General features: G+C 44.8%; 1 protein-coding gene across 1 annotated transcript; it reads right to left on the bottom strand.

Moving 5' to 3' along the window:
* Positions 1-12,875: 12,875 nt before the first annotated feature.
* Positions 12,876-19,334, bottom strand: ASB12 (ankyrin repeat and SOCS box containing 12). The gene is made up of 3 exons (XM_001097027.5): positions 19,159-19,334; positions 13,505-14,351; positions 12,876-13,147 (listed from the first exon to the last, which is right to left on the bottom strand). Exons 2-3 carry the CDS (start codon positions 14,325-14,327, stop codon positions 13,014-13,016), a joined length of 957 nt encoding a protein of 318 aa, XP_001097027.2. The 5' UTR covers positions 14,328-14,351; positions 19,159-19,334; the 3' UTR covers positions 12,876-13,013.
* Between the last annotated feature and the right edge of the window lie 2,115 nt (positions 19,335-21,449).

Here is a 21,449-nt window from a genome sequence, read left to right on the forward strand (position 1 = left end):
AGAGGAACTGAGAGAACAAACCATGAGGATATCTGGAGGAAGAGCATTCCAGGTAGAGAGGCCAGTTAATACAAAGTCCCTGAGATGGTGACATGCTGAAATATTAGAGGAGCATCTAGGCAAGCCAGTGCACCTGGAACACAGTGAGTGAGGAGGAAAGTGGTAGGAGAGGAGGTCAGAGAGGACATAGGGAAACACAATGTATAGTTTTGTGAGTCATTTTAAATACTTTAGATTTTGCAGGATTTTGAGCTGAGGAATTACATGACCTCAGTAAAGCATTTAGCGTGCTATAGCAACAAAGGAAGAAGCAGAGAGGCCAGGAAGGAGGCTCTGATAGTGATCCATATCAGAATAGAGGCAGTGGAGGTGGTGGAAACTGATTGGACTCTGGATGTATTTGGAAGATAGAACTGGCTGGACTTGGTGTTGATAACTTAGATGAATGATGTGAGGGAAAGAGAAGAGTGAGGAATAGAAGCCCACAAAGCCCTGAGAAAGAGGGATTGGCAATGTGAAACCAGAGGAAAGAGAATTGGCTCTCCTAGAAGCCAAGTAAAGTACTGGGATTTTATACAAGACAGAGTTACCAAGAATGTATGTGTCAGATGCTGCCCAGAAACCCAGCAAGATACAGGCAGAAAAGATGCCACTGGATGGGCAAGTCACTGGTGATATGGGCAAGGCCAGTTCAGGACAGAGTTGTAGATATACACCAGACTGCGCTGGGGTGTCAAGAGAATGGTCTGTGAGAAAAGGGAGAATGTATACAGCTTCCTTGTTCTAGAAGTTTGACCACAAAGATGTGGTAGCTAGAGGGGGCCCTGGTGTTCAGGTTTGTTTTTACAAGATGGAAGGATGTGAGTTTGTTTATGTGCTGAGAGGAAAAGAAATCAATCAAGTAGAAGATACAGGAAACAAGATAATTGATGGGTGGGGGCTGCAGGTGGGAGTGGGGGATGGAATCCAGAGCCCTTACAGATGAATTAACCTTTGCTGGGACGAGGGATCAAGACAAGAGGGAAAAATGGGTGGATTCAGCAGAGTTTGTTGTTATGGAAGGTTGAAGATGTCACTCCTTATGACCTGTACCTGCTCTGGGAGGAAGGATGCAAAATTCCTAGTTGACAGTGAGAGGAAAAGCAGTTCTGGAGGGAGGTTCAAGGAAGTCTGTCAATATTGGACAAGGTTTGAAATAGCCACTGCAGACAATGGGCTAGTTGGTAAAGGTCCAGCTAGGCTGTCACCCAGGAATGTATAGCCACCCCACTCTGTAGTTTTGTGACATCCTGCTTCCTAGCTATGTGACCTAGAGCAACTTCACTTAGCCTACTTAACTTCACTGCACCTCAGTTTCCTCATCTATAAAATGGGCATGAGTAAAACAAAGCCATTGAAATAAATGAGTTAATCCATGTGAAGTAATTACTGAGGACACTGCCTGGAACATATAAGTGCTTGATGGAAATCAACTCTTTAGAGTTATTTTTATTTTTGATTGACAAATCATAATTGTATGCACTTATGGGATATAATATGATGTTTTAATATATGTATAAAATGTGGCATGATTAAATCAAGCTAATTAACATATCCATCACCTTGTTTACCTGTCATTGTTTTATGGTGAGACATTTGAAATTTACTCTCTTAGTTACTTTGAAATAGATCATGCATTCTTATTGACTGTAGTCACCCTACTGTGCAATTGATCTCAAAACCTATTTCTCCTGTGTATTAGTCAGTGTTCTCTAGAGGGATAAGACTAATAGGATATATGTATATATGAAAGGGAATTTATTAAGGAGAATTAATTCACATGATCACAAGGTGAAGTGCCACAATAGGCCTTGTGCAAGCTGAGGAGCAAGGAAGCCAGTCCAAGTTGCAACACCTCAAAGGTAGGGAAGCTGACATTGCAGCCTTCAGTCAGTGGTGAAGGCCCGAGAGCACCTGGCAAACCACTGGTGTAAATCCAAGAGTCCAAAAGTTGAAGAACTTGGAGTCCGATGTTCTAGGGCAGCAAACATCCAGCACAGGAGAATGATGAAGGCTGGAAGATTCAGCCAGTCTATTCCTTCCACGTTCTGCCTGCTATATTCTAGCCCAGCTGGCAGCTGATTAGATGGTGCCCACCCAGATTGAGGGTGGGTCTGCCTCTCCCAGTCCACTGACTCAAATGTTAATCTCCTTTGGCAACACCCTCACAGACACACCCAGGAACAATACTTTGCATTCTTCAATCTGATCAAGTGGACACTCGATTTTAACCATGATAAGCCCACCCCTTGTCGACTTGAACCCATACACATCTCCTGAAATCATATATAATCTTTAAATAAAGACAATAATAAGGTCAAAATTAAGCCTAACATAATACAGCTATCCTTTGTACAACCGGAAGCTGACTAGTCCTTAGCCTAAATGCTATTACATAAAGATAACAACACTTAAATGCTGATAGGAAGTCAATAAATCTTATGTCACATGATGAAGGAAAAAGAAAGGAAATAAAATGGATATTCTCTTAGTACAAGTGTATACTTGCACAAACATGTTCTTAATGAAATAAGGAGGAAATACACATGACAATTACAGTCCTTATTTCTGCAACTGATCTGAGCTGTTATTGATGACTATAATCTTCTAATACCCATTTGGCATCCCCTTTGCCTTCAGCAAGCACCTCAGCAGGTCGTGGTTTTTTACCTGATGGAGTGACTCAAACTTCCATTCCTGAAGTGTCTGGCTCTTTGTAGTCCTGCCTGGATTGTGTTGTTGTAGTTTCTCATTGGCCTTAATCACAGGATATGGTAATACTAAGAGATGCCCGAAGGGACCTCCCATATTCCACACATACTCTTCCTTACCTCCACTGTGGAGTAGTAGATTGATTTCATCTTGATGGTCCAGGTCGTTCACACCAGCCAACGTTGGAACTCCCTTCTTAGCCTGTTGACTTAGAGGTAGGAGGAGCCCAAAGTGTCCAGGTGGCAATCTTAACTTCCAGTTTAATGGAGTCATTGTTGTGCCTCCTGGTGGCAGTATTCCTCCTTCTGGAACTAAGACCTCTGGGCCAGTAGAAAGTAATGAACAGGAAGCAAAAATTTTGTTAGTGGGTCATTAGGGGTAATGGTGAGTGGTGCCACCCATTGATGACTGGACCTGTGAATCCTGGCTATGAGAGGAACAGTACCATATACTGGACACTGATTTAGAGCATACACAGCATTCTGGAGAATTTTGCCCCAGCCCTGCAAAGTATTGTCACCTAGTTTGCATTGTACTTGTGACTTCAAAAGGCCATTCCACCGTTCTATCATTCCAACTGCTTCAGGATGATGGGCAACATGGTAAGAAGAGTAAATTCCATGAGCATGAGCCCACTGCTGCACTTCTTTAGCCATAAAGTGAGTGCCTTGGTCAGAGGCAATGCTGTGTGGAATACCATGACCGTGGATAAGACATTCTGTGAGCCCACAGATGGTAGTCTTTGCAGAATCATTGCACACAGGATATGCAAACCCATATGCAGAATAAGTGTCTGTCCTGTGGAGGACAAACCACTGCCCTTTCCATGATGGAAGAGGTGCAATATAATCAACCTGCCACAAAGTAGCTGGCTGATCACCCAGAGGAATGGTGTCATATGGAGGGCTCATTGTTGGTCTCTGCTGCTGGCAAATTGGGCACTCAGTGGTGACTGTAGCCAGGTCAGCCTTGGTGAGTGGAAGTTCTTATTGCAGAGCCTATGCATAACCTCCATCCTTGGCACCATGGACACTTTGTTCATAGGCTCATTGGGCTATGACAGTGGTGGCTGGGGAAAGAGGCTGAGTGGCATCCACAGAATGAGTCATCCTATCCACTTGATTATTAAAATCCTCCTCTGCTGGGGTCACCCTTTGGTGAGCACTCACATGAGATAAAAATATCTTCTTAATTTTAGACCACTTGGAGAGGTCCATTCACATACCTCTTCCTCAAATTTCTTTGTCACCAATTTTCCAATCATGCTTATTCCAAGTCCCTGACCATTTAACCAAATTATTGGCTATAGCTCATGAAACAGTAAAAAATCGCACATCTGGCCATTCCTCCTTCCAAGCAAAGTGCGTAATCAGGTGCACTGCTCCAAGATCTGCCCACTGGGAAAATTTCCCTTTACCGCTGTCCTTCAGTGCTGTCCTAGAAAGGCGCTGCAGCTGTTCACTTTTGGGTGGTGCCTGCATATCATGCAGAACCGTCTGTGAATCAGGCCCTAGTTTTCTCTTCCTCTGTTAACTGATCATAAGAAACTCCCCATGAGGCCACTGGTGCAGGCTCGAGGAGAGAAGGCAGGGTGGCAGGAGTGGGGACCCTGGACATTTGAGTCATTTCTTCATGTAACTTACTTGTGCCCTCAGGACCTGCTCAAGCCCAATCATGTATATACTACCACTTTCATTTGATGATGGAATGCTACTATGCATGCCCCACTTTATGGCTAGATGGGTCAGAAAGCACCCAGTTCATGACAGGCAGTTCAGGTCGCATGGTGACTTGATGACCCAGAGTCAAACGTTCAGTTTCCACCAAAGCCCAGTAACAGGCCAGGAGCTGTCTTTCAAAAGCAGAGTAGTTATCTGTAGAAGATGGCAGGGCCTTGCTCCAAAATCCTGGAGGCCTCCACTGTGGCTCACCTGTGGGGGCCTGTCAAAGGCTCCAAACAGCATCTCTATCTGCCACTGACACCTCGAGCATCATTGGATCTGTTGGGTCATATGGCCCAAGTGGCAGAGCAGCTTGCACAGCAGCCTGGACCTATTTCAGAGCCTTCTCCTGTTCTGGACCCCACTTGAAACTGTCAGCTTTTCAGGTCACTCAATAAATGGGCCAGAGTAACACACTCAAATGAGGACTGTTTTGCCTCCAAAATCCAAATAGGTCCACTAGGCATCGTGCCTCTTTCTTGGTTGTAGGAGGGGCCAAATGCAGCAACTTATCCTTCACCTTAGAAGGAATATCCTAACAGACCCCACACCACTGGACCCCTAGGAATTTTACTGAGGTAGAAGTTCCCTGAATTTTAGTTGGATTTATTTCCCATCCCCTGGCATGCAAATGTCTCACCAATAAGTCTAGTGTGTTTGCTACTTCTTGCTCAGTGGATCTAATCAGCATAATGTCATCAATGTAATGGACCAGTGTGATATTTTGTGGAGCGGAAATGTGATCAAGATCTCTGTGAACAAGATTATGGCATGAAGCTGGAGAGTAGGTATACCCCTGAGGTAAGACAGTGAAGGTATATTTCTGGCTTTGCCAGCTAAAGGCAAATTGCTTCATATGGTCCTTATGGACAAGAATGAAGAAAAAGGCATTTGCTAAATCAGTGGCTGCATACCAGGTGCCAGGAGATGTGTTAATTTGCTCAAGCAATGAAACCGCATCTGGTATAGCAGCTGCAATTGGAGTCACCATTTGGCTAAGCTTATGACAATTTGCTGTCAGTCTCCAAGATTCATCTGTCTTCTGTAGAGGCCAATTAAGAGAGTTGAATGGGGTTGTGGTGGGGATCACCATCCCTGCATCTTTTAAGTTCTTAGTGGTAGCACTAATCTCTGCAATCTCTCCAGGGATGTGATATTGTTTTTGATTTACAGCCCTCACCCTATCACCCAAGGAACCAATGTGGGGATTCTGCCAGCTGCTAAGTATGTCTATGCCAATTATGCATTCATGCACTGGGAAGATGACCATAGGATGAGTCTGGGGACCCACTGTAAGTCAGACCTGGCCTAAAACTCTATTAATTACCTGACCTCCATAAGCCCCTACTTTAACTGGAGAACCACAATGACGTTTTGGGCCCCCTGGAATCAATGCAGCTCAGAGCCAGTGTCCAGTAGTCCCCCAAAAATCTGATCATTCCCCTTTCCCCGATGCAATTATTCTGGTAAAAGGCTGGAGGTCTCCTTGGGGAAGGATGGGAGAAAGATTAACAGCATAAATTGTTGGTATTGTAGTTGGGTCTTTCTTCAAGGGGATTTGGCTTCCCCTTCATTCAAGGGGTTCTGGGTCTGTAAACTGGTTCAAGTACGGAAATTGATTGAGGGGCTGTGATTCTGTATTTTACAATTCAAATTAGTCTTTTGTCCACTTGACCTCGAAGTTTTCTGCTCATACAAATTAAGAAAGAATGCAGTAGGCTTTCTATCAATTTCACTTCCAGGAACACCGTGTTTCCACGCAGAGCCAGAGCTCTGCACAAGTCAGACTATTATGATGGCTGCTTTGCCTCTGCTGTCCATTATGGTAACTACACCCATCTTGCCTTTGACGGTTGAAAGTCGCCACTTGATCCCTGCCACCTCAGGATCCAATTATTCCCACTGCATTTAATTTTTTCTAAGTTACTGCAGTTCCCAGTGTAAGTTCTGGCATACAGAGAAGAGCAATCACAGAGCTCTTCAAGGATGCAGGTGCTCCCATCACAAATCTGTTTCACAAACTACTGGTGAAGGGTGTGTCTTCTGGATCCTCCCAGCTGGGTTGAGTAGGTCTAAAGTGATTAATCCACTCTAGCATTCCAATCCCCCTAAGCCTTTGGATCCCTTCCTCTATAGTAAAACAAGGGAGATCAGGCATTTCCAGCTTGCTCACAGTAGGCCATCTTTTGATCCATATTTCAGCTAACCAAGCAAATAAACTATTAGAATGTTTATTAACTCCCCAAGCTGCAACATTAAATGCAGGATCCCTGCTTAGTGGGCCCAGATCAATAAATTCAGCCTGATCCAACTTTATGTTCCTTCTACCCTTATCCCACACCGTTAATATCCATCCTCATGCCTGTTCTCCAGATTTCTGCTTATATAAATTGGAAAACACAAGCAGTTCTTTTGGAGTGTGTAGTGCACCTCCTTGTGTGTCACACTCTAAACCTCATCTCTAGGGTCTGCCGGGACTTAAGTCTAGTTATAGGTCTAGAAGCAAACAGTGGTATTGCAGGTGGGTCCTGGGAGAATCAGCATTGTCTTGCCTGGCAACTGCCTCAAGGCAGGACATTACTGTTGCCTCAGGCAGTTCATGGTTAATCTCCTCAGACAAAGGTGGAAAGGCTGATGGCAGCGTGGGTAGGGAGGGTATCTTGCCACCACTGGGGGTAGGGAGGCTGTTTTCTCTGGCAAAAAATTGCTCATCACAATTTAGGGGCTCAGTGCCTGCAGCCTCATCAGTGTCCTCCCGCATGTCCTCATTCCAAATTGCAGGGTCCCACTCTTTTCTAATCAATGTCCTCACTTTAACAGTAGACACCTGGTGAGGCTGTGCATGCACCTTTCATTGCAGGTCAGCCACTCGCATGACAAGAACTTGTGTCTGACTTTACACAATTTCAGCTGTTTCTCTATAGGAGATAAGACTCTCACTCAAGGCAATCTTAGAAGATTTGAGGATCAGTATGTACTTCTGGAGCTGGGAGTTACAAACCCTCAGTTCATCATTTTCTTTCATCATTTTGTCCAATTAACTTAGGAGCAACCAACCAACATTATTATATTACTTCGTTCTCCACATATGGTCAAAGGTGTTATGTATAGTCACTAAACTCCTTGCCTCTCACAAGCAGTGAATCAGGAGTATCAAATGTGTTTATTTTTGCATAACTCTCCAAACAGTTCACCCCAAGGATTATCAATCTTCTCCATACTATTAGAAGTAGAGTCCTTAGCATTTGGGGGCCTAATCATATTAAGCAGCCAACTCCAGAAACTCCCAAACCACCTAAAGAACTCCATCCTTAACATTCTGTTTCTCTAGAACCACCCCACATCTGGTACCAAACTCTGTAATAGGGTTCTCTAGAGGGACAGAACTAATAGGATATATGTATATATAAAAGGGAGTTTATTAAGGAATATTATTGACTCCCACAATCACAAGGTGAAGTCCCACAGTAGACCTTGTGGAAGCTGAGGAGAAAGAAAACCAGTCTGAGTCGCAACACCACAAATGTAGGGAAGCCAACATTGCCGCCTTCAGTCAGTGGCTGAAGGCCTGAGAGACCCTGGCAAACCACTGGTGTAAGTTCAAGAGTCCAAAAGCTGAAGAACTTGGAGTTTGATGATTGAGGGCAGGAAGCATCCAGCACAGGAGAATGATGAAGGCTGGAAGGCTCAGGCAGTCTATTCTTTCCATGTTCTTCTGCCTGCTTTATTCTAGCTGAGCAGGCAGCTGATTAGATTGTGCCCAACCAGACTGTGTGAGGCTGGGTCTGCCTCTCCCAGTCCACTGACTCAGATTTTAATAATCTTTTTTGGCAACAACCTCACAGAAACACCCAGGAACGATACTTTGCATCCTTCAATCCAATCAAGTTGACACTCAATATTAACCATCACATCCTGTTTATCTGAAACTTTGTACCCTTTGATGAATAATCTCCCTTTTTTTTTTCCCCCAAAGTCCCTCAGCCTCTGGTGACCATCACTCTTCTATCGATTCTTTAGATTTCTATGATGATTAGTCATTTCTATTTCTTCTATGGTATTCCTTAGACCAGGCTTAGGAGAGGACAATGGCTTGATCCAAAGTTAGTGTGGAGAATGAAGTGATTGAAGACAGAGTCAAAGATGGACAGTGAGGGAAGGGAAGACAGGGGAAAGGGGAAATGCAGATAAATTAGGTTATGTGGTTCCTGAAATGCAGTTCCTGACACAGAATAGGTACTCAATAAATATCTGTTGAATTGATTCTGTGGAATCAAACCATAGAGTTCCAGGAATGTAACTTCTGGGAAAGCAAGCAAATCTGACTAGAAAGGGGAACCTGCATTTCCAGGTAAGGCCAAGGATACTAAAATGGAGAGTGAGGGGTGGTGTGAGAGTCAAGGAGGTGAAGGAACTGCAAGCCAGAGCATTGGAGGTATCAGTGGACCAGATTCTGCCACTAGCCTAGCCTCTGCTTTTCTCCTGGGAAGAAGCAGCCTACTTGGAGACTGGCAAAGTAGGAGCTGGCAAGTAGTCTAGTAGCTGGAAGCTAATGTCTTCTGTGCCTATAGGTGGATAGAGCTCAGAAGATACCAGGATGAAGCAGATGGTCATTGGCTTGACTGTTTAGGAACAGGGTTTCCTCAGGGTTGAGGGAAAAATGAAACCCCTTTAGAGTTTGGAAATTACCAGTAAAGTAGGATTGGGGCCCCTCTGAGCCCTGGGCAGGGAGAGGGAGGCCTCTGATCTTCCCATATGCCCAGCCCCTCACTGCAGGCTTACCCCAGCCCCTTTAGCTTATCCCCAGTCACTGGGGCTGCCACCTTTTCCTACCTCGCTACATCACTCCTTAGTGCCAAGCTCTGTCAGCGGGAGGGCGGGGACCCAGGCCTGCAAAATGAAGTCAGAGCTTGCAAACTCCATGCACCACCCTGCCTTAGCGCTAACATTCACACGTGAGGCAAAGCAGCATCTTGGGAAAGGACAGTGGCTTGGGTATCAGGAGTCTTGTGGGTTCAGTCCTGGCTCTGCCACTGCCTCACTGTGTCAAGTCCCCTCCCTTCTCTGGGCTTTAGTTGCGACATCTGTACAAAAACTGTTCTGCTTACTTCACAGAATTGTTCCAAGAAGTAAATGAAATTATAGGTGTGCAAATAACTTGTAAGTAGTAATTTGATATGTGCACACAAGACAGTGGTTTAGTTAATGCTAGCAGATATGTCCTGGGAAATCAGGGAACATGTTCTCCATATGCTCACGAAGTCATTCCTGCGACTGTAAGTGTCCCATTCTAAGAACTGAAACCTTCAACTCTAAAAAACTAAGGTATTCATGGCTCTCTTCGGTCTAGTCCACAACCTAGCTCCTGTTCAAATTCACTGAACTGAAACCAAGCTGCCCTGCATTTTCCCACTTCTATGCTTTTGCTCATTGAGTTCCCTCCACTAATACCTTTTGCTTCCTCTCTGCTGACTAAATTTTTTTCCACTTTTCAAAGCAAATATCAAATACCCCTTCTCCATCAGGCTTTCTGTCAAGTTAGTAGCTGAATGGAGATCTCTCTGGTTTCTGGAGTCCCATGGGCCATTTTACACTTTGGATCTAGTCCTTGGGGGCCATCTTTTTGAATAAAGCAAAATAATTTTCCCATTGCAGGAGAGTGTGCAGACTGATAGTGGCATGTAGAAAGCAGAACCAAGATCTAGGATAATGGCAATGTCAGGAAGGAAGAAAGGGAGGTGTCTTAGTCGGCTTGCACTGCTATAACAGAATGCCTTAGACTGGGCAATTTATAAACAACAGAAATTTATTTCTCTCAGTTTGGGGGGCTAGAAAGTCCAAGATCAAGGTGCCAGCAGATTTGGTGTCCGGTGAGGGCCCACTTTCTAGTTTATTAACAGCATCTTCTTGCTGTGTCCTTACATATGGTGAAAGGGGTGAGGGGTGTCTTTGGGGCCTCTTTTATAAGGTCACTAATCCCATTCATGAAACTGGAGCCTTCATGATTTAATCACTTCCCAAAGGCCTCACCACCTAATACTGTCACACTAGGGATTAGGTTCCAACATATGAATTTGGGAAGTACCACATTAAGATGATAGCAGGAGGGAAGAAAGGAGGGAGAGGGGAAGGAAGAAAGGCAGAAAGGAAAGGGAGGTCAGGAGGAGAGATAAAAGGGAGATAAGGGGCCTAGCTTACCTGAAGTAGTTAAGATTTGGCCTTCTGAAAGCTAGTGACTGTGCTGGGGGTAAGGGAGATTGAGGAAACTGAGCTTTCACCTGGACAAGACACTAAAGGCCAAGAGGAAGATTTCATTCTAGGTACAGTAATAGCATCTCTGCTTTCTCCTCATACTTCCTAGGCAAAATTGCCTTGGAAAAGTCATCATCAGAATTTGAGGTGATTAATTCCAACTCCTGGCCCATTTTCTGGATGGGAATGATGAGGCCTGGGGAGGATAAAATCTTAAGGCACCAGGTCTTAAAGTTGTCTCTTCTCACTAACAGCACAGGCAAGCGGAGAAAGAACAGCTAGGAATGTTCTGAAGAGCTGGACCATAAATAATAACATGGGCACTTACCTTAGTTGGGTTCTCAATTCCCTCCTCTGGGAAATTGAAGCTAAGAGTTTTGGCCCTTCCTCTTTACCTAGAATTTTGTACATTCCTATAACCTCCTCAAGCGCATGAACTTTGAAATGCCTAAAGTGTCCATGTGCCTTCATGAGTCAACCAGAATCTGTGTCCCAGATGCCATGGAGGAGGCCACCTTGTCCAGACCCCATTCGAAGGGTGTACTTTCCTGGGGAACTATAGCAGATAGGGCTGCTGAGGTTGACTCAATCCCCAAGGGCCCTAAGAGAATCACAGGCAGGGCTAGGGGTGAGGTTTTGCACAAACTACCACTTAGGAGCCCAGATTGAAAGAAAGATAGAAGAGAGCTGAGGATGCCTACCCTGAAGCCCTGAGTTCTTTAGTTCTCATGCTCCTTGGAGAAAAACAGTTGCACTGTTTCCCAAAGTGCCTAAGAACGAAAATCTGAAAGCTGGGTGGGGTGGGAGCATGGAGATAGATATCCAATTTTCTCACCTTTTTTCCTAAAGTCTCTCAGGCAGCAGTAGCTAGGGAGAATGGGGGAGGTGAGAGAAGTAGGGGGCAAATCAGATTAAGACTCCGTGCTCTGTCTCCCTTTCCCAGTGATAGGGGAGCATGATGTAGGAGACCATCAAAGCAGCTCCCAGGAGGGGCTCTAAATATGTAAAGTGCTTCCTGGGTACAGATTATCTGGGCTCTCCTCCTCTACCCATTAATCTTGTGTCCCTTTCACTGCTCACCCATGTTCTCACCCACAGTTGTTGTGCAGGAGAAATACAAGAAGGTCCTGTGGGGGGATTAAAATTTAGTAAAATGAATTTCCCTGGATTTAAGTGGATATCCTCGCTGGTCCAGGGTCTGTTTGCCTCCTTCCCCTGTTCTCCACATTATAGGGGGTCTGACCCCTACAGGCTGTGTTTCCCAGGCTCCCAAGTCAACTACCTTCTTGCTGGGTTTAACCAATAGAAGGCACTGGTGGGAAGGCAGGGAAAATGGAGAAGCCAGGTTACTTAGCCTCTGCCTTCTCTGCCTTGGGTGGTGCCCCTGCTGTGTCTGCTCTGTGGTTCCTGCTATCAGCATACTTCCAATTCTGCTGTGTGATTCCAGCTCCTGGTTTAGGTCATACTACCTCCTCCCATGGTCCCTCCATTCTTCACCACCCAAATCATGGGCAGGCCTGTGATTTCACTTTCAATCAGATGACCCCTGTCCCTCCTCCCTTACCCCTGAAGCCTAGAAATTATGCTGGCTTCCTGCACTTGCTAATCTCTAGGTTATCTGCTTGTCTTACTTGAATTCCCAGCCTATCACCTATGTAACCAAATTATTTTTCACATTAGATACTCTGTCATAAATATTTGATAGTTTGCTTACCCAGGTAGATCTTGAACATAAACTGGACTAGCGGAAATGCAGCCTATGATTCAAGGTGAGTGAATGGGAGGCTCCTCAGTCACTTGACTCAAAGTAATATGAGACTAGGGGACAGCCAATGAAAAGGTGTCTTGCAGCAGCCAGAGAATTGAAGGGAGGCACAGGGCTGGGCAAGCTGATGCTACGCTTCTACCCACTTGTATTATTCAGGACCTTGCTTCCAGGGCAACACAGCTCCCAAAACTCTCTAAAGGATCTTGGTGTGGAGGTATAGGCCATTGGGTTATTTTCCTCTTTTGCTCTTACAGACTCCTGTGCCTATCAGATACCAGACCATTTGCTATCCTTCCCCATGGCCAATCATACCCCTTCCCTCAATAATGCCCACGCCCCCATCCATGCCCACACACACCAGACACAACAGACACTGGGACTTATTTTCTGGATAATTTTATTGTGGAGGATAATACAGGAGAGCAACTCCAGGTAAGTGGATGAGGCTGTAATGCCCTCCAGCTACCTGAGTCCCCAGGTGGTTTTTGGAGGCATCATAAGTTCCTGGGGAGACTGCAAGATTACAGTTGGTGTTTTAGATAGCTAATCAACATGGGAGGAATATCCAGCTGGTTGATGGCTTGTGGCTGGCCAGCCTGGCACAGGGCTCTGCGGATGACTAAACGGGCCTGTGATAGAAGTGACCGTGGAGTGGCTACAGCAAGAAGAAACAGGTCATGAGGAGCAATTATCAGCATAATTCTCCCACACAAGCCTACATCCACCCTCCCCTGGCTACTACAGCCCTAATGCTCTATCCTTTCCAAGAAATAAAACAGTCATTGGCAGAGCCAGAACCAGAAATTGGGCTAGTGCTCCCCACCCCCACCCAACCTTATCTTAGTGACCTTTCTCTAACATGGAATACATAACCTCTTCTCTACTGGGGCCACGGGAGAGGGAGGAAAATGGAGTTTTCTCCATTGAATCTCAGAGGATTGGCTTTTACAGTGATTTGGGGCCCTGAGATCTCCAAGCCTCGTGACCCAAGGCTGGCCTGTTCACCACTCACCTCGGGCCTGTAGCAGCAATGCAATGCCTTTATCATCTTGTGAGGTCAGGTCAAGGGATAGAGATGGAAGGTAGATATTAGCACCAAAATCTATTAACAGCTGGATGTACTCTGGCTCACAATTATGGTGTAGGCAGATTTCAAGGAGGGTGCGGGGTCGTGGGACACGAGCCAATAGGCCCTGGTCAGTGCAGTTGTAGTCAGGGTCTGCCCCGTGGAGCAAAAGCAGGCGGAAACAGTCAAGGTGCCCGTAGACTGCGGCCAAATAGAGGGGGCCAGAACATGAAGCTATGTTTGATGCCCAGACTGGTAGTTTAGCTTTGACGTTGGCCTCTGCACCATGGCCTAGGAGCTCCTGCAGGATAGCAACAGCACCATCACGGGCAGCTGTGAGCACGGGAGAGCAGTTGTTGTAGATGCTACCACCAGGGCAGGCACCAGCTTCCAAAAGCACACGTACACAGTCCAGATGGCCATGACTGACAGCAGTGAAAAGTGGCGTCTGCGCCTTGACATCCAAGCTGTCAACATCAGCGCCATGTGCTAAGAGGACCTGCAAACAGCTCAAGTGGCCATAAGAAGCAGCCAAGCGCAAGGGTGTCCCAGGAACGCCCCAGCCACTCCTGCTGTTGATGAAACGTTTGTAACGCTCCTGGCGCAAAAGCTGGTCCAAGGTATAGGAGTCGTTGTCATACACTGCTTGATTGAGAGCCTGCTTCTCCTCCGTGTCCGTGTCCTCCTCCTCCTTGTCGGGCTGCAGGAGGGAGAAGATCTTGGTGATGTCCATGAGGTTCATCTTGGCTAACTGGAGAACTATTCTCATTATGAGCACAAGGAAATGCCAGATCTGTGGGTGACAAACAAGTGGGAGAGAATGAGGGTACCCATCAAAAGCCTGACCACACACCCTCCTTGAAATCTGCCTCCATTTCAACCCCTTGCCCCCTGCCCTTCACCATCAGGCTACTCATTCATGGGTCTCCTACTTCTCACTCCCAATCCCACTGTCTTATTTCAGGCCCCAAAGACACTGCCAAAACAGGTCAGGGCATTTTATAGTTTGATGCCTTTGCATATACTCTTCTGCCTACCCCTCAAACTCCTACTTCTAGGAAGCCTTCCCTAATCTCTTCTTCCTGCTCAGGGATTCTGAAGGATCACAACTAAACTTCAGCTATGAACTTTCAAACCACATTTCCGCTTATCTATATTCCCTTAGTGTATAAACTCCAGGGCAAGGACCCTGTATTCATCTTGTATTCCTCTACCCCTAGTAGGGCTATATCATGGCTGGAAATTTGGTAGATGCATTTTTCTCAGATCAGAATGTGTGGATTAGTAAGGTGGCTCTGGCCTGGCACTGGCTAGGCCAATAGAACCATACTTTGTGGTGTCAAGCTGTCATCCCTGAGCTTTCTGACATCAGTCTTTTGGGGCAAGCCCTTAACTCCATTTTCAGATAGTTTAACTCTTCACAGCCCCTCATATATGACTAAAGCTCCCTCACCCGAGTGTTCTGTAACCTTCCCTCAGATGAAGGCCCCACATTTCAGGAACAGAAGTATTCAGGAAATTGGTATCGAATGATATTTACTGATTAAATGAAGAGGTGGCATTACAAAGAACATATTTCAAGTAAAATGAAGACAGATGGCAGGAAACAGTCGCGGTTCCCAGGGCAAATTTCCCCTCTGATTACAACTAGATTCTCCCCCAGGGCCAATTTAATCCAGGAGTCCCTTTGATTGCCAACGCTGCCTCCCCATTCCTCTGGTTTAACCCTTTTTCCATCCTCTCTGTCTGACCCAGCCTAGAGCCTTTGACTCAACCTTCAACTCTTCTCTTCCCACAATCCTCAGGCCCTACAAAACCACTCATGGCTCAATGTCTGACTCAACCTAACCTCTGACCTTACCAGTCCTATTCCTAGTGCTTCAGTGTCAAGGTCACCCACCTCAGTTTGTAATGTCATCAGGGTGAGCTGGCAGGTTTCTCAGAGCTTAAGTTTCCCTACTCTCCCATACCCTGCAGCCGAGGTCTCAGGGCCTCATACCTCCTTTTATTCACTGTCTACCCCCACCCCTCTTTGTTAGTCTGGGACCTCAGGTACCTACCTCATAGAAAGAAAATTATGAGGTGGGTGGGTAGGGTCACCCTAAACTTTAGGCCCCTCCCCACCCACCAGCATCAGCTCCATATATGGTCTTATTATTTATTTATTCTTGGGGTGCAATGGGAAGGACAGGAGTTTAGAAATCCAGCAGACCCAGATTTGCAGCTCAGCACTCTCAGTTCCTAGCTGAGTAATCTTGGGTAAGTCTCTTCCCTTCTTTGGGACTCAGTTTCCTCATCTATAAGACAGAAATGAAAGTCCCTTTCTCATGAAGTTGTTAGGAGTAAGAGGGCTACTACATACTCTGTACCTTCAGCCTCCTCACACTGGCTCCTCCCCCTCAACCATCTTAGGAGACCAAACAATAAACTTCTATGGTCCTTTGTCTCACTCTAGCTATCTTTCTCTTCATCTCTCCCTTCTTAACCAAATATATCCAAAGAGTTTTCTACTATGTACTTCACCACCTTCCATTCACTTATCCAATCTCTGTAGTCTGGCTTCACCCACCCTCAAACACACACCAAGAAAACTCTTCAAAAGGTCATCTTTGTGGTTAAATCCAGTGGATGTCTTGAAGATCTTTTCTTCCCTGACTTTTCTGGAATATCTATCCCTACAGACCACTCCTCCCTACAAACTCCTCCATCAGCTTCCTTGCCAGCATACTCTCCTGATTTTTCTCCTTTCTCATTCTCCCCTGAAATATTTATGTTCTCTTCTCCATCCTCTTCTCTCCAGTCACGCTCACCTTTATTCTGATTATTTTAAACCTCTCTGTCCAAGCCCCCAGCTCTCTCTTTAGCTCCAGGCATGTATCTACTGAGTTTCTTCAAGCACTTCAAAGTATCACATCACCACCACTACCACCATGATGAAACTTGATCCATATATCATTTCCTCACCATCTACCTGGTCAACCAAACCAAAAACTAAGACTCCTGTCAATCCTCTTGTGTCTTTATCTCACTCTCATCAAATCCCATTAAGTCCTGTGGATTTTAACTACTAAAGACCTCTCCAGACCATCTGTCCTCTTCAGGGACCATTCTCATTAACCATGCTTTATCTAGGCCCCCACTGCCTTTTGCCTCAGCAGTTATAGTGGTCTCATAGGTAGTTTCTCTTTTCATTATTTTCTCAACATTGTTGATAAAGTGGTAATTTTAAAATACATATCTGATCTCTGCCAATCATCTGTTTTAAATACTTTAATGGCTCCCCTTTCTTTCCAGCTACAGCCCAGATACTTTAGCCCAGCTCAGAGGTCCTTCATGAACAAATCTTGGCCAATCTCTCCAGCCTCACTTCCTACTACTCCTTGACTTATACCCTGAGATCCAGTGACAAGAGACAAGAAATGATGGCTCTCCATATACACCATGTTTCTTTCTGCCACAAGCAACTCCTTCTGCCAAGTTAATTCCTCCAGAGAATTGTAACTCCTATATGGGTCTTTGTTTGCCCCCAGTGCAGATAAAGAGGCCGTATGTGGTAGTGGCAAAACATGGGAGTTCTGCTTCTACCCCAGCTCTAGCATTTAGTAGCTGTGTGACTTAGGGCAGGTCACTTAATCTCTCTGTGCCAATTTCTTAATCTGTAAAGACAAAATAACAATAGTACCTGCCTTGGAAGGTTGTTAGGATTAAATGAGTTAGTACATAGTAAGTGCTTAGAATAGTGCCTGAAAGTAGTTCTCGGTAACTATTTTTACTATGAGGATGATTATTACTTATGTCTCCATTTTCTATGGCTATTGCTCCCTACTTAATGTTCTAGAACCTCAGAGCTGCAATGGACGTTGTAGATAACTTAATTTAATTTTTTCAATTTAGAGATGGGGAAACCAAGGTTCAGAGCAGAGCAGGGACTTTAGTAAGGTCACATGGTTGTTATTGCTAGTTGTCTCATGAACAAGAACTCAGAACACACTTATAATCCTGTACTTTTCAAAGCAATTTCATGTAACAAAATAGGTAATATTATCCCCATTTTTTGGATGGAGGAAACTGAGTCCAGAGAGGGTAAGGGGTTTGCCATATGCCTTACATCAAGGCAAGAGCAGAGTCAGAAACAGAATCCAGGTTTCTCTACTCCTCCTCCTGTTCTTTCTGTTACAAGATGAAACACAAACACATAACCCCCTCCCTTGACTCCAGCAGAGTCACATTGCAGCTCCCAGGATCTTCAGCTTTTCAGTGTCATGATGAATTCCAGGGTCTTCAGTAATGGAAGGTTCTTTTACAAATAATTTCTTCTGAAAACTGATAGGAATTCCCTCCTTAGTATTTTATTTTGGGGACTAGGGTCTGGGGAGATAATGTGGCAGGGAGTGGCAGAGGAAAATGCCGAAGCTCTTGCAAAGGTCATACCAAGAGCCCACAGCAGTGCTCATATAATGAGCCTCCAGAGGGAGACCAAGCCATGCTCTCCAGCTGGCTTTGGCACTGGAGTGAACTGTGCCTCCGTTAGATAAGGACAAGAAAATCCAGCTAGCCTGTTGTCTAACCTCACTTTGCTGTAGTTTATTAATCAAATAGTTATTATGTGCCTCCTATGTGCACGGAGCTCCTTCCTGATCCTAAAGATGTAGGAATTTTAAACCTTTTTTTGTGATACTGGTTCCTGTGACAAACTAGTGAAGTCTGTAAACGCCTTTCAGAATGGTTTTTACTACATAAAACACATAAAATTAAAGGAAACCAATTATAATAAAATGCGACTGTCAAAATATTATTAAATGCATGATATAGTAAGAGATGTTCTTTAGTAACACATTAAATTAAAAGGTCTAGTAACAATTTCTAAGTGGTAATAAATGACATTTCAAGATATCTGCCACAACTGTAATATGATATGAAATATCTGTGGTTTCTTCTGGTAACCAAGTTACAGGAACTGGTTATGCTACTGCCATTTGCTACCTGCATTCATCCTTGAAGGAAATAGTAAATTTTAGTTAGAGGTTAGGGGAAAAAAAGGTAATTGTCTACTCATCCAAGTTTCTGGACCTCTTGAATTCTATCTAAGGTCCTCTTGGTGTCTGTGAATACAGGTTAAGTACTCCTACAGGAAAGTGATTGGTTTCTGTGCACCCTAGAGCACTCCTTCAGGCATTAGTAGAACGTTTTTAAGCCTTACCTTCCTTCTCCCACCCTTAGGAGTTCTGCCCTTATGCCCTTAAACCCACTCCAAGGCACCCATACACACAGACTAGCCAACACCACCACACAGGGACACAAAGACAAATCTCCACACTTCCTGTAGTGTATAATCTCAATTGCTCTCAAGAAGCAGGTCTGTTTAGACTCGAGGTCCTAGGCAGACATATCCTCTTGGGACACACAAGGCAGGGAGCTGGCATTATATCCCTCCTCCCTCCTCCTGGTGGGTTACCCTAACGACCTCCCAAGCGCCTGCCCCAACTCCCACCAGGTCCCAGACCCAGCGGAAACAGCCTACAACGGGTAGTGGGTGATCACAGGTCTGCGGCCCGCAGTGGTCACTGTTCTCAAACCAGTCCTCGGCTCCAGGTACTCACCGGGCTTCAGCCTGAGGCCGTGCTGCCCGGGGTCGCTGCCCCCACCCGTCTGTGAAACATTGGGGCCTTGGTGTCCCCTCCTTAGGGAGCCTCTACGGCCCCAGCCTGGAGCAGCTGGGGCTCTCGGTTCCCACCGTTAACAATGCCGCTGAAAGACTAGGAGTCAGCCCCTAGTCTTGGTCCAAGGGGCTAATTTTAGGCTACCCTCCACCCCCTCTTCCCAGGCCGTGTTATCTTACCAGTGCCATTCTGGGAGCGATTTCAGTAAGAGGAGGGGCTCGCCTGCGGGGAAGTCCTGGAAGGACTGACTGACAGATAGACAGGTGCCTGGCGAGGCTAGGGTTCCTGCTCCCAGCCTGTCCTCCTATATCCCTCCCTGCCACTCAAATGGGAGACAGGGTGAGGCCCCTGAGCTGTGGGTGTTCCCACACCTCCACCAGGAAGCACTGAGAAGGCCCAGCCTCAGCCTAGCACACATTTTTTTTTTCCTCTTCTGAACTGAGCCTCTCTGCATATCCTCCAACTCATTGCCCCTCCCCTTCCCCCACTGCTCAGAGTGAGGAGGAGGGTGGGAAGGAGAAGCCTCCATAACAGAATGTGTTCTCACTCAGCTTTTCTAAAGCTTAAGAAGGGCTTGGTCATTCATAAAGACCTTCCCAGTCCAGCAACCCACCAGGCTCAGCCTGAAGAAAATGCCCACAACCTCCCACTCTCCTCACCCTAAAGCATCACCATTAGTTTAATGTGTCCAGCACTGGGAACTTTGTCAAAAACTCAGCTCTCACTTTTTCTGCCCCCAAAACAGCCCTCTAGGGATCTGAACCCAGGTATTATATCCTCCATGTCACCTTGTTTCAGGGAAAACAGCCTCAGCTCCTTCATCTTTCTTTCAATCTGGTATCTATTTAGTTCCCTCCCCAGTCTTGTCTACCTCACTCATGAAGTGGTCAAGCAATCTGCTTGCACATTGATAGTGCCAGGGAGCTCACAGAAGACCAGATCACTCCTCTGGGAAATGTTGGAATGTCCTAGTGTGATCAGTGACTCTGAAGATCAGAAACATCAAAAAGCATACCAGTTTCAGCTTAGCTTGAGCCAGTGGACTTTGTCTGAGGCCTCGTGCAAGCCCATTTGCAGTCAACAAATAAGCTATTATGATCCTCAAGATGATAGAGTAAGGTGTTATTCTTGAAAAAAAAGATTTGCAGGATTTTTTAATGTAAGTTTTTGTTGAGATAATTGTAATTCACATGTGGTTGTGGAATTAATACAGATTCCAAGTACACTTTACTGAGTTTCTCCCAATGCTAACATCTTGCAATACTATAGTACAATATCTCAAGTATGACATTGGCATTGATACAATCCACTTATCTTATTTAAATCTCCCCAGGTTTACTTTTACTTTTTCCTGTCTGTGTGTGTACATTTAATTCTATACAATTTTATTACATGTAGCTTGTGTATACCACCTTAGGCAATACACAGAATAGTTCTATCTCAATTAGGATATTTCACATTGCCTTTTATAGCCATATCTACTTCCTTCCTACTTCCTTTCCATTCTTCCCACCTTAGTCCCTAACCTCTGGAAACCTCTAATCTGTTCTTCATATCTATAATTTCAAACTTATATGAATGAAACCATACATTATATAAACATTTGGAATTAGCTTTTTCACTCAGTATGTCCTTGAAATTAATTCAAGTTGCTGTATGTATCAAGTTTGTTTATTTTTATTACTAAATATGATTTATAGTAGGTATGTAGCATAATTTGTTTAATTATTGACTGATTGAAGGACATGTGGGTCCTATTTACTATTTGTCTACTATGAATAAAACTGCTATGAACATCTGTGTACAGGTCCTTATCATTGTAGTTATATAGTAGGGTAGAGTGACTCCTTCAGCTTTACTATTTCATTTCAAGATTGTTTGAGCTATTTTAGTACCTGCATCTCTTTATATAAATTTTAGAATAAGCTTATCTATGCCTACAAAAAACCTCTTTGAGATTTTGATAGAAATTGTGTTAAATCTATATATCAGTTTGGGGAGAATTGAGTGCTTTGTTATACTGAGTCTTCCAGTGTATGCACATGGTGTGTTTTTACATTTATTTAGGTCTTCTTTGATTTCTTTTATCAGCATTTTGTACTTTTCAACATATGGATTGTATGTTTTGTTAAGAAAATACCTAAATATTTCAATTTCTGTGGTGCAAATGTACATGGCATTGGATTTTGATTTGGGTTTCCATGTATTTGGTTCTTCTGTTCCAAATGTTT

This window comes from Macaca mulatta, chromosome X (assembly GCF_049350105.2).
Source record: "Macaca mulatta isolate MMU2019108-1 chromosome X, T2T-MMU8v2.0, whole genome shotgun sequence".
In the NCBI taxonomy this organism is placed as follows: domain Eukaryota; kingdom Metazoa; phylum Chordata; class Mammalia; order Primates; family Cercopithecidae; genus Macaca; species Macaca mulatta.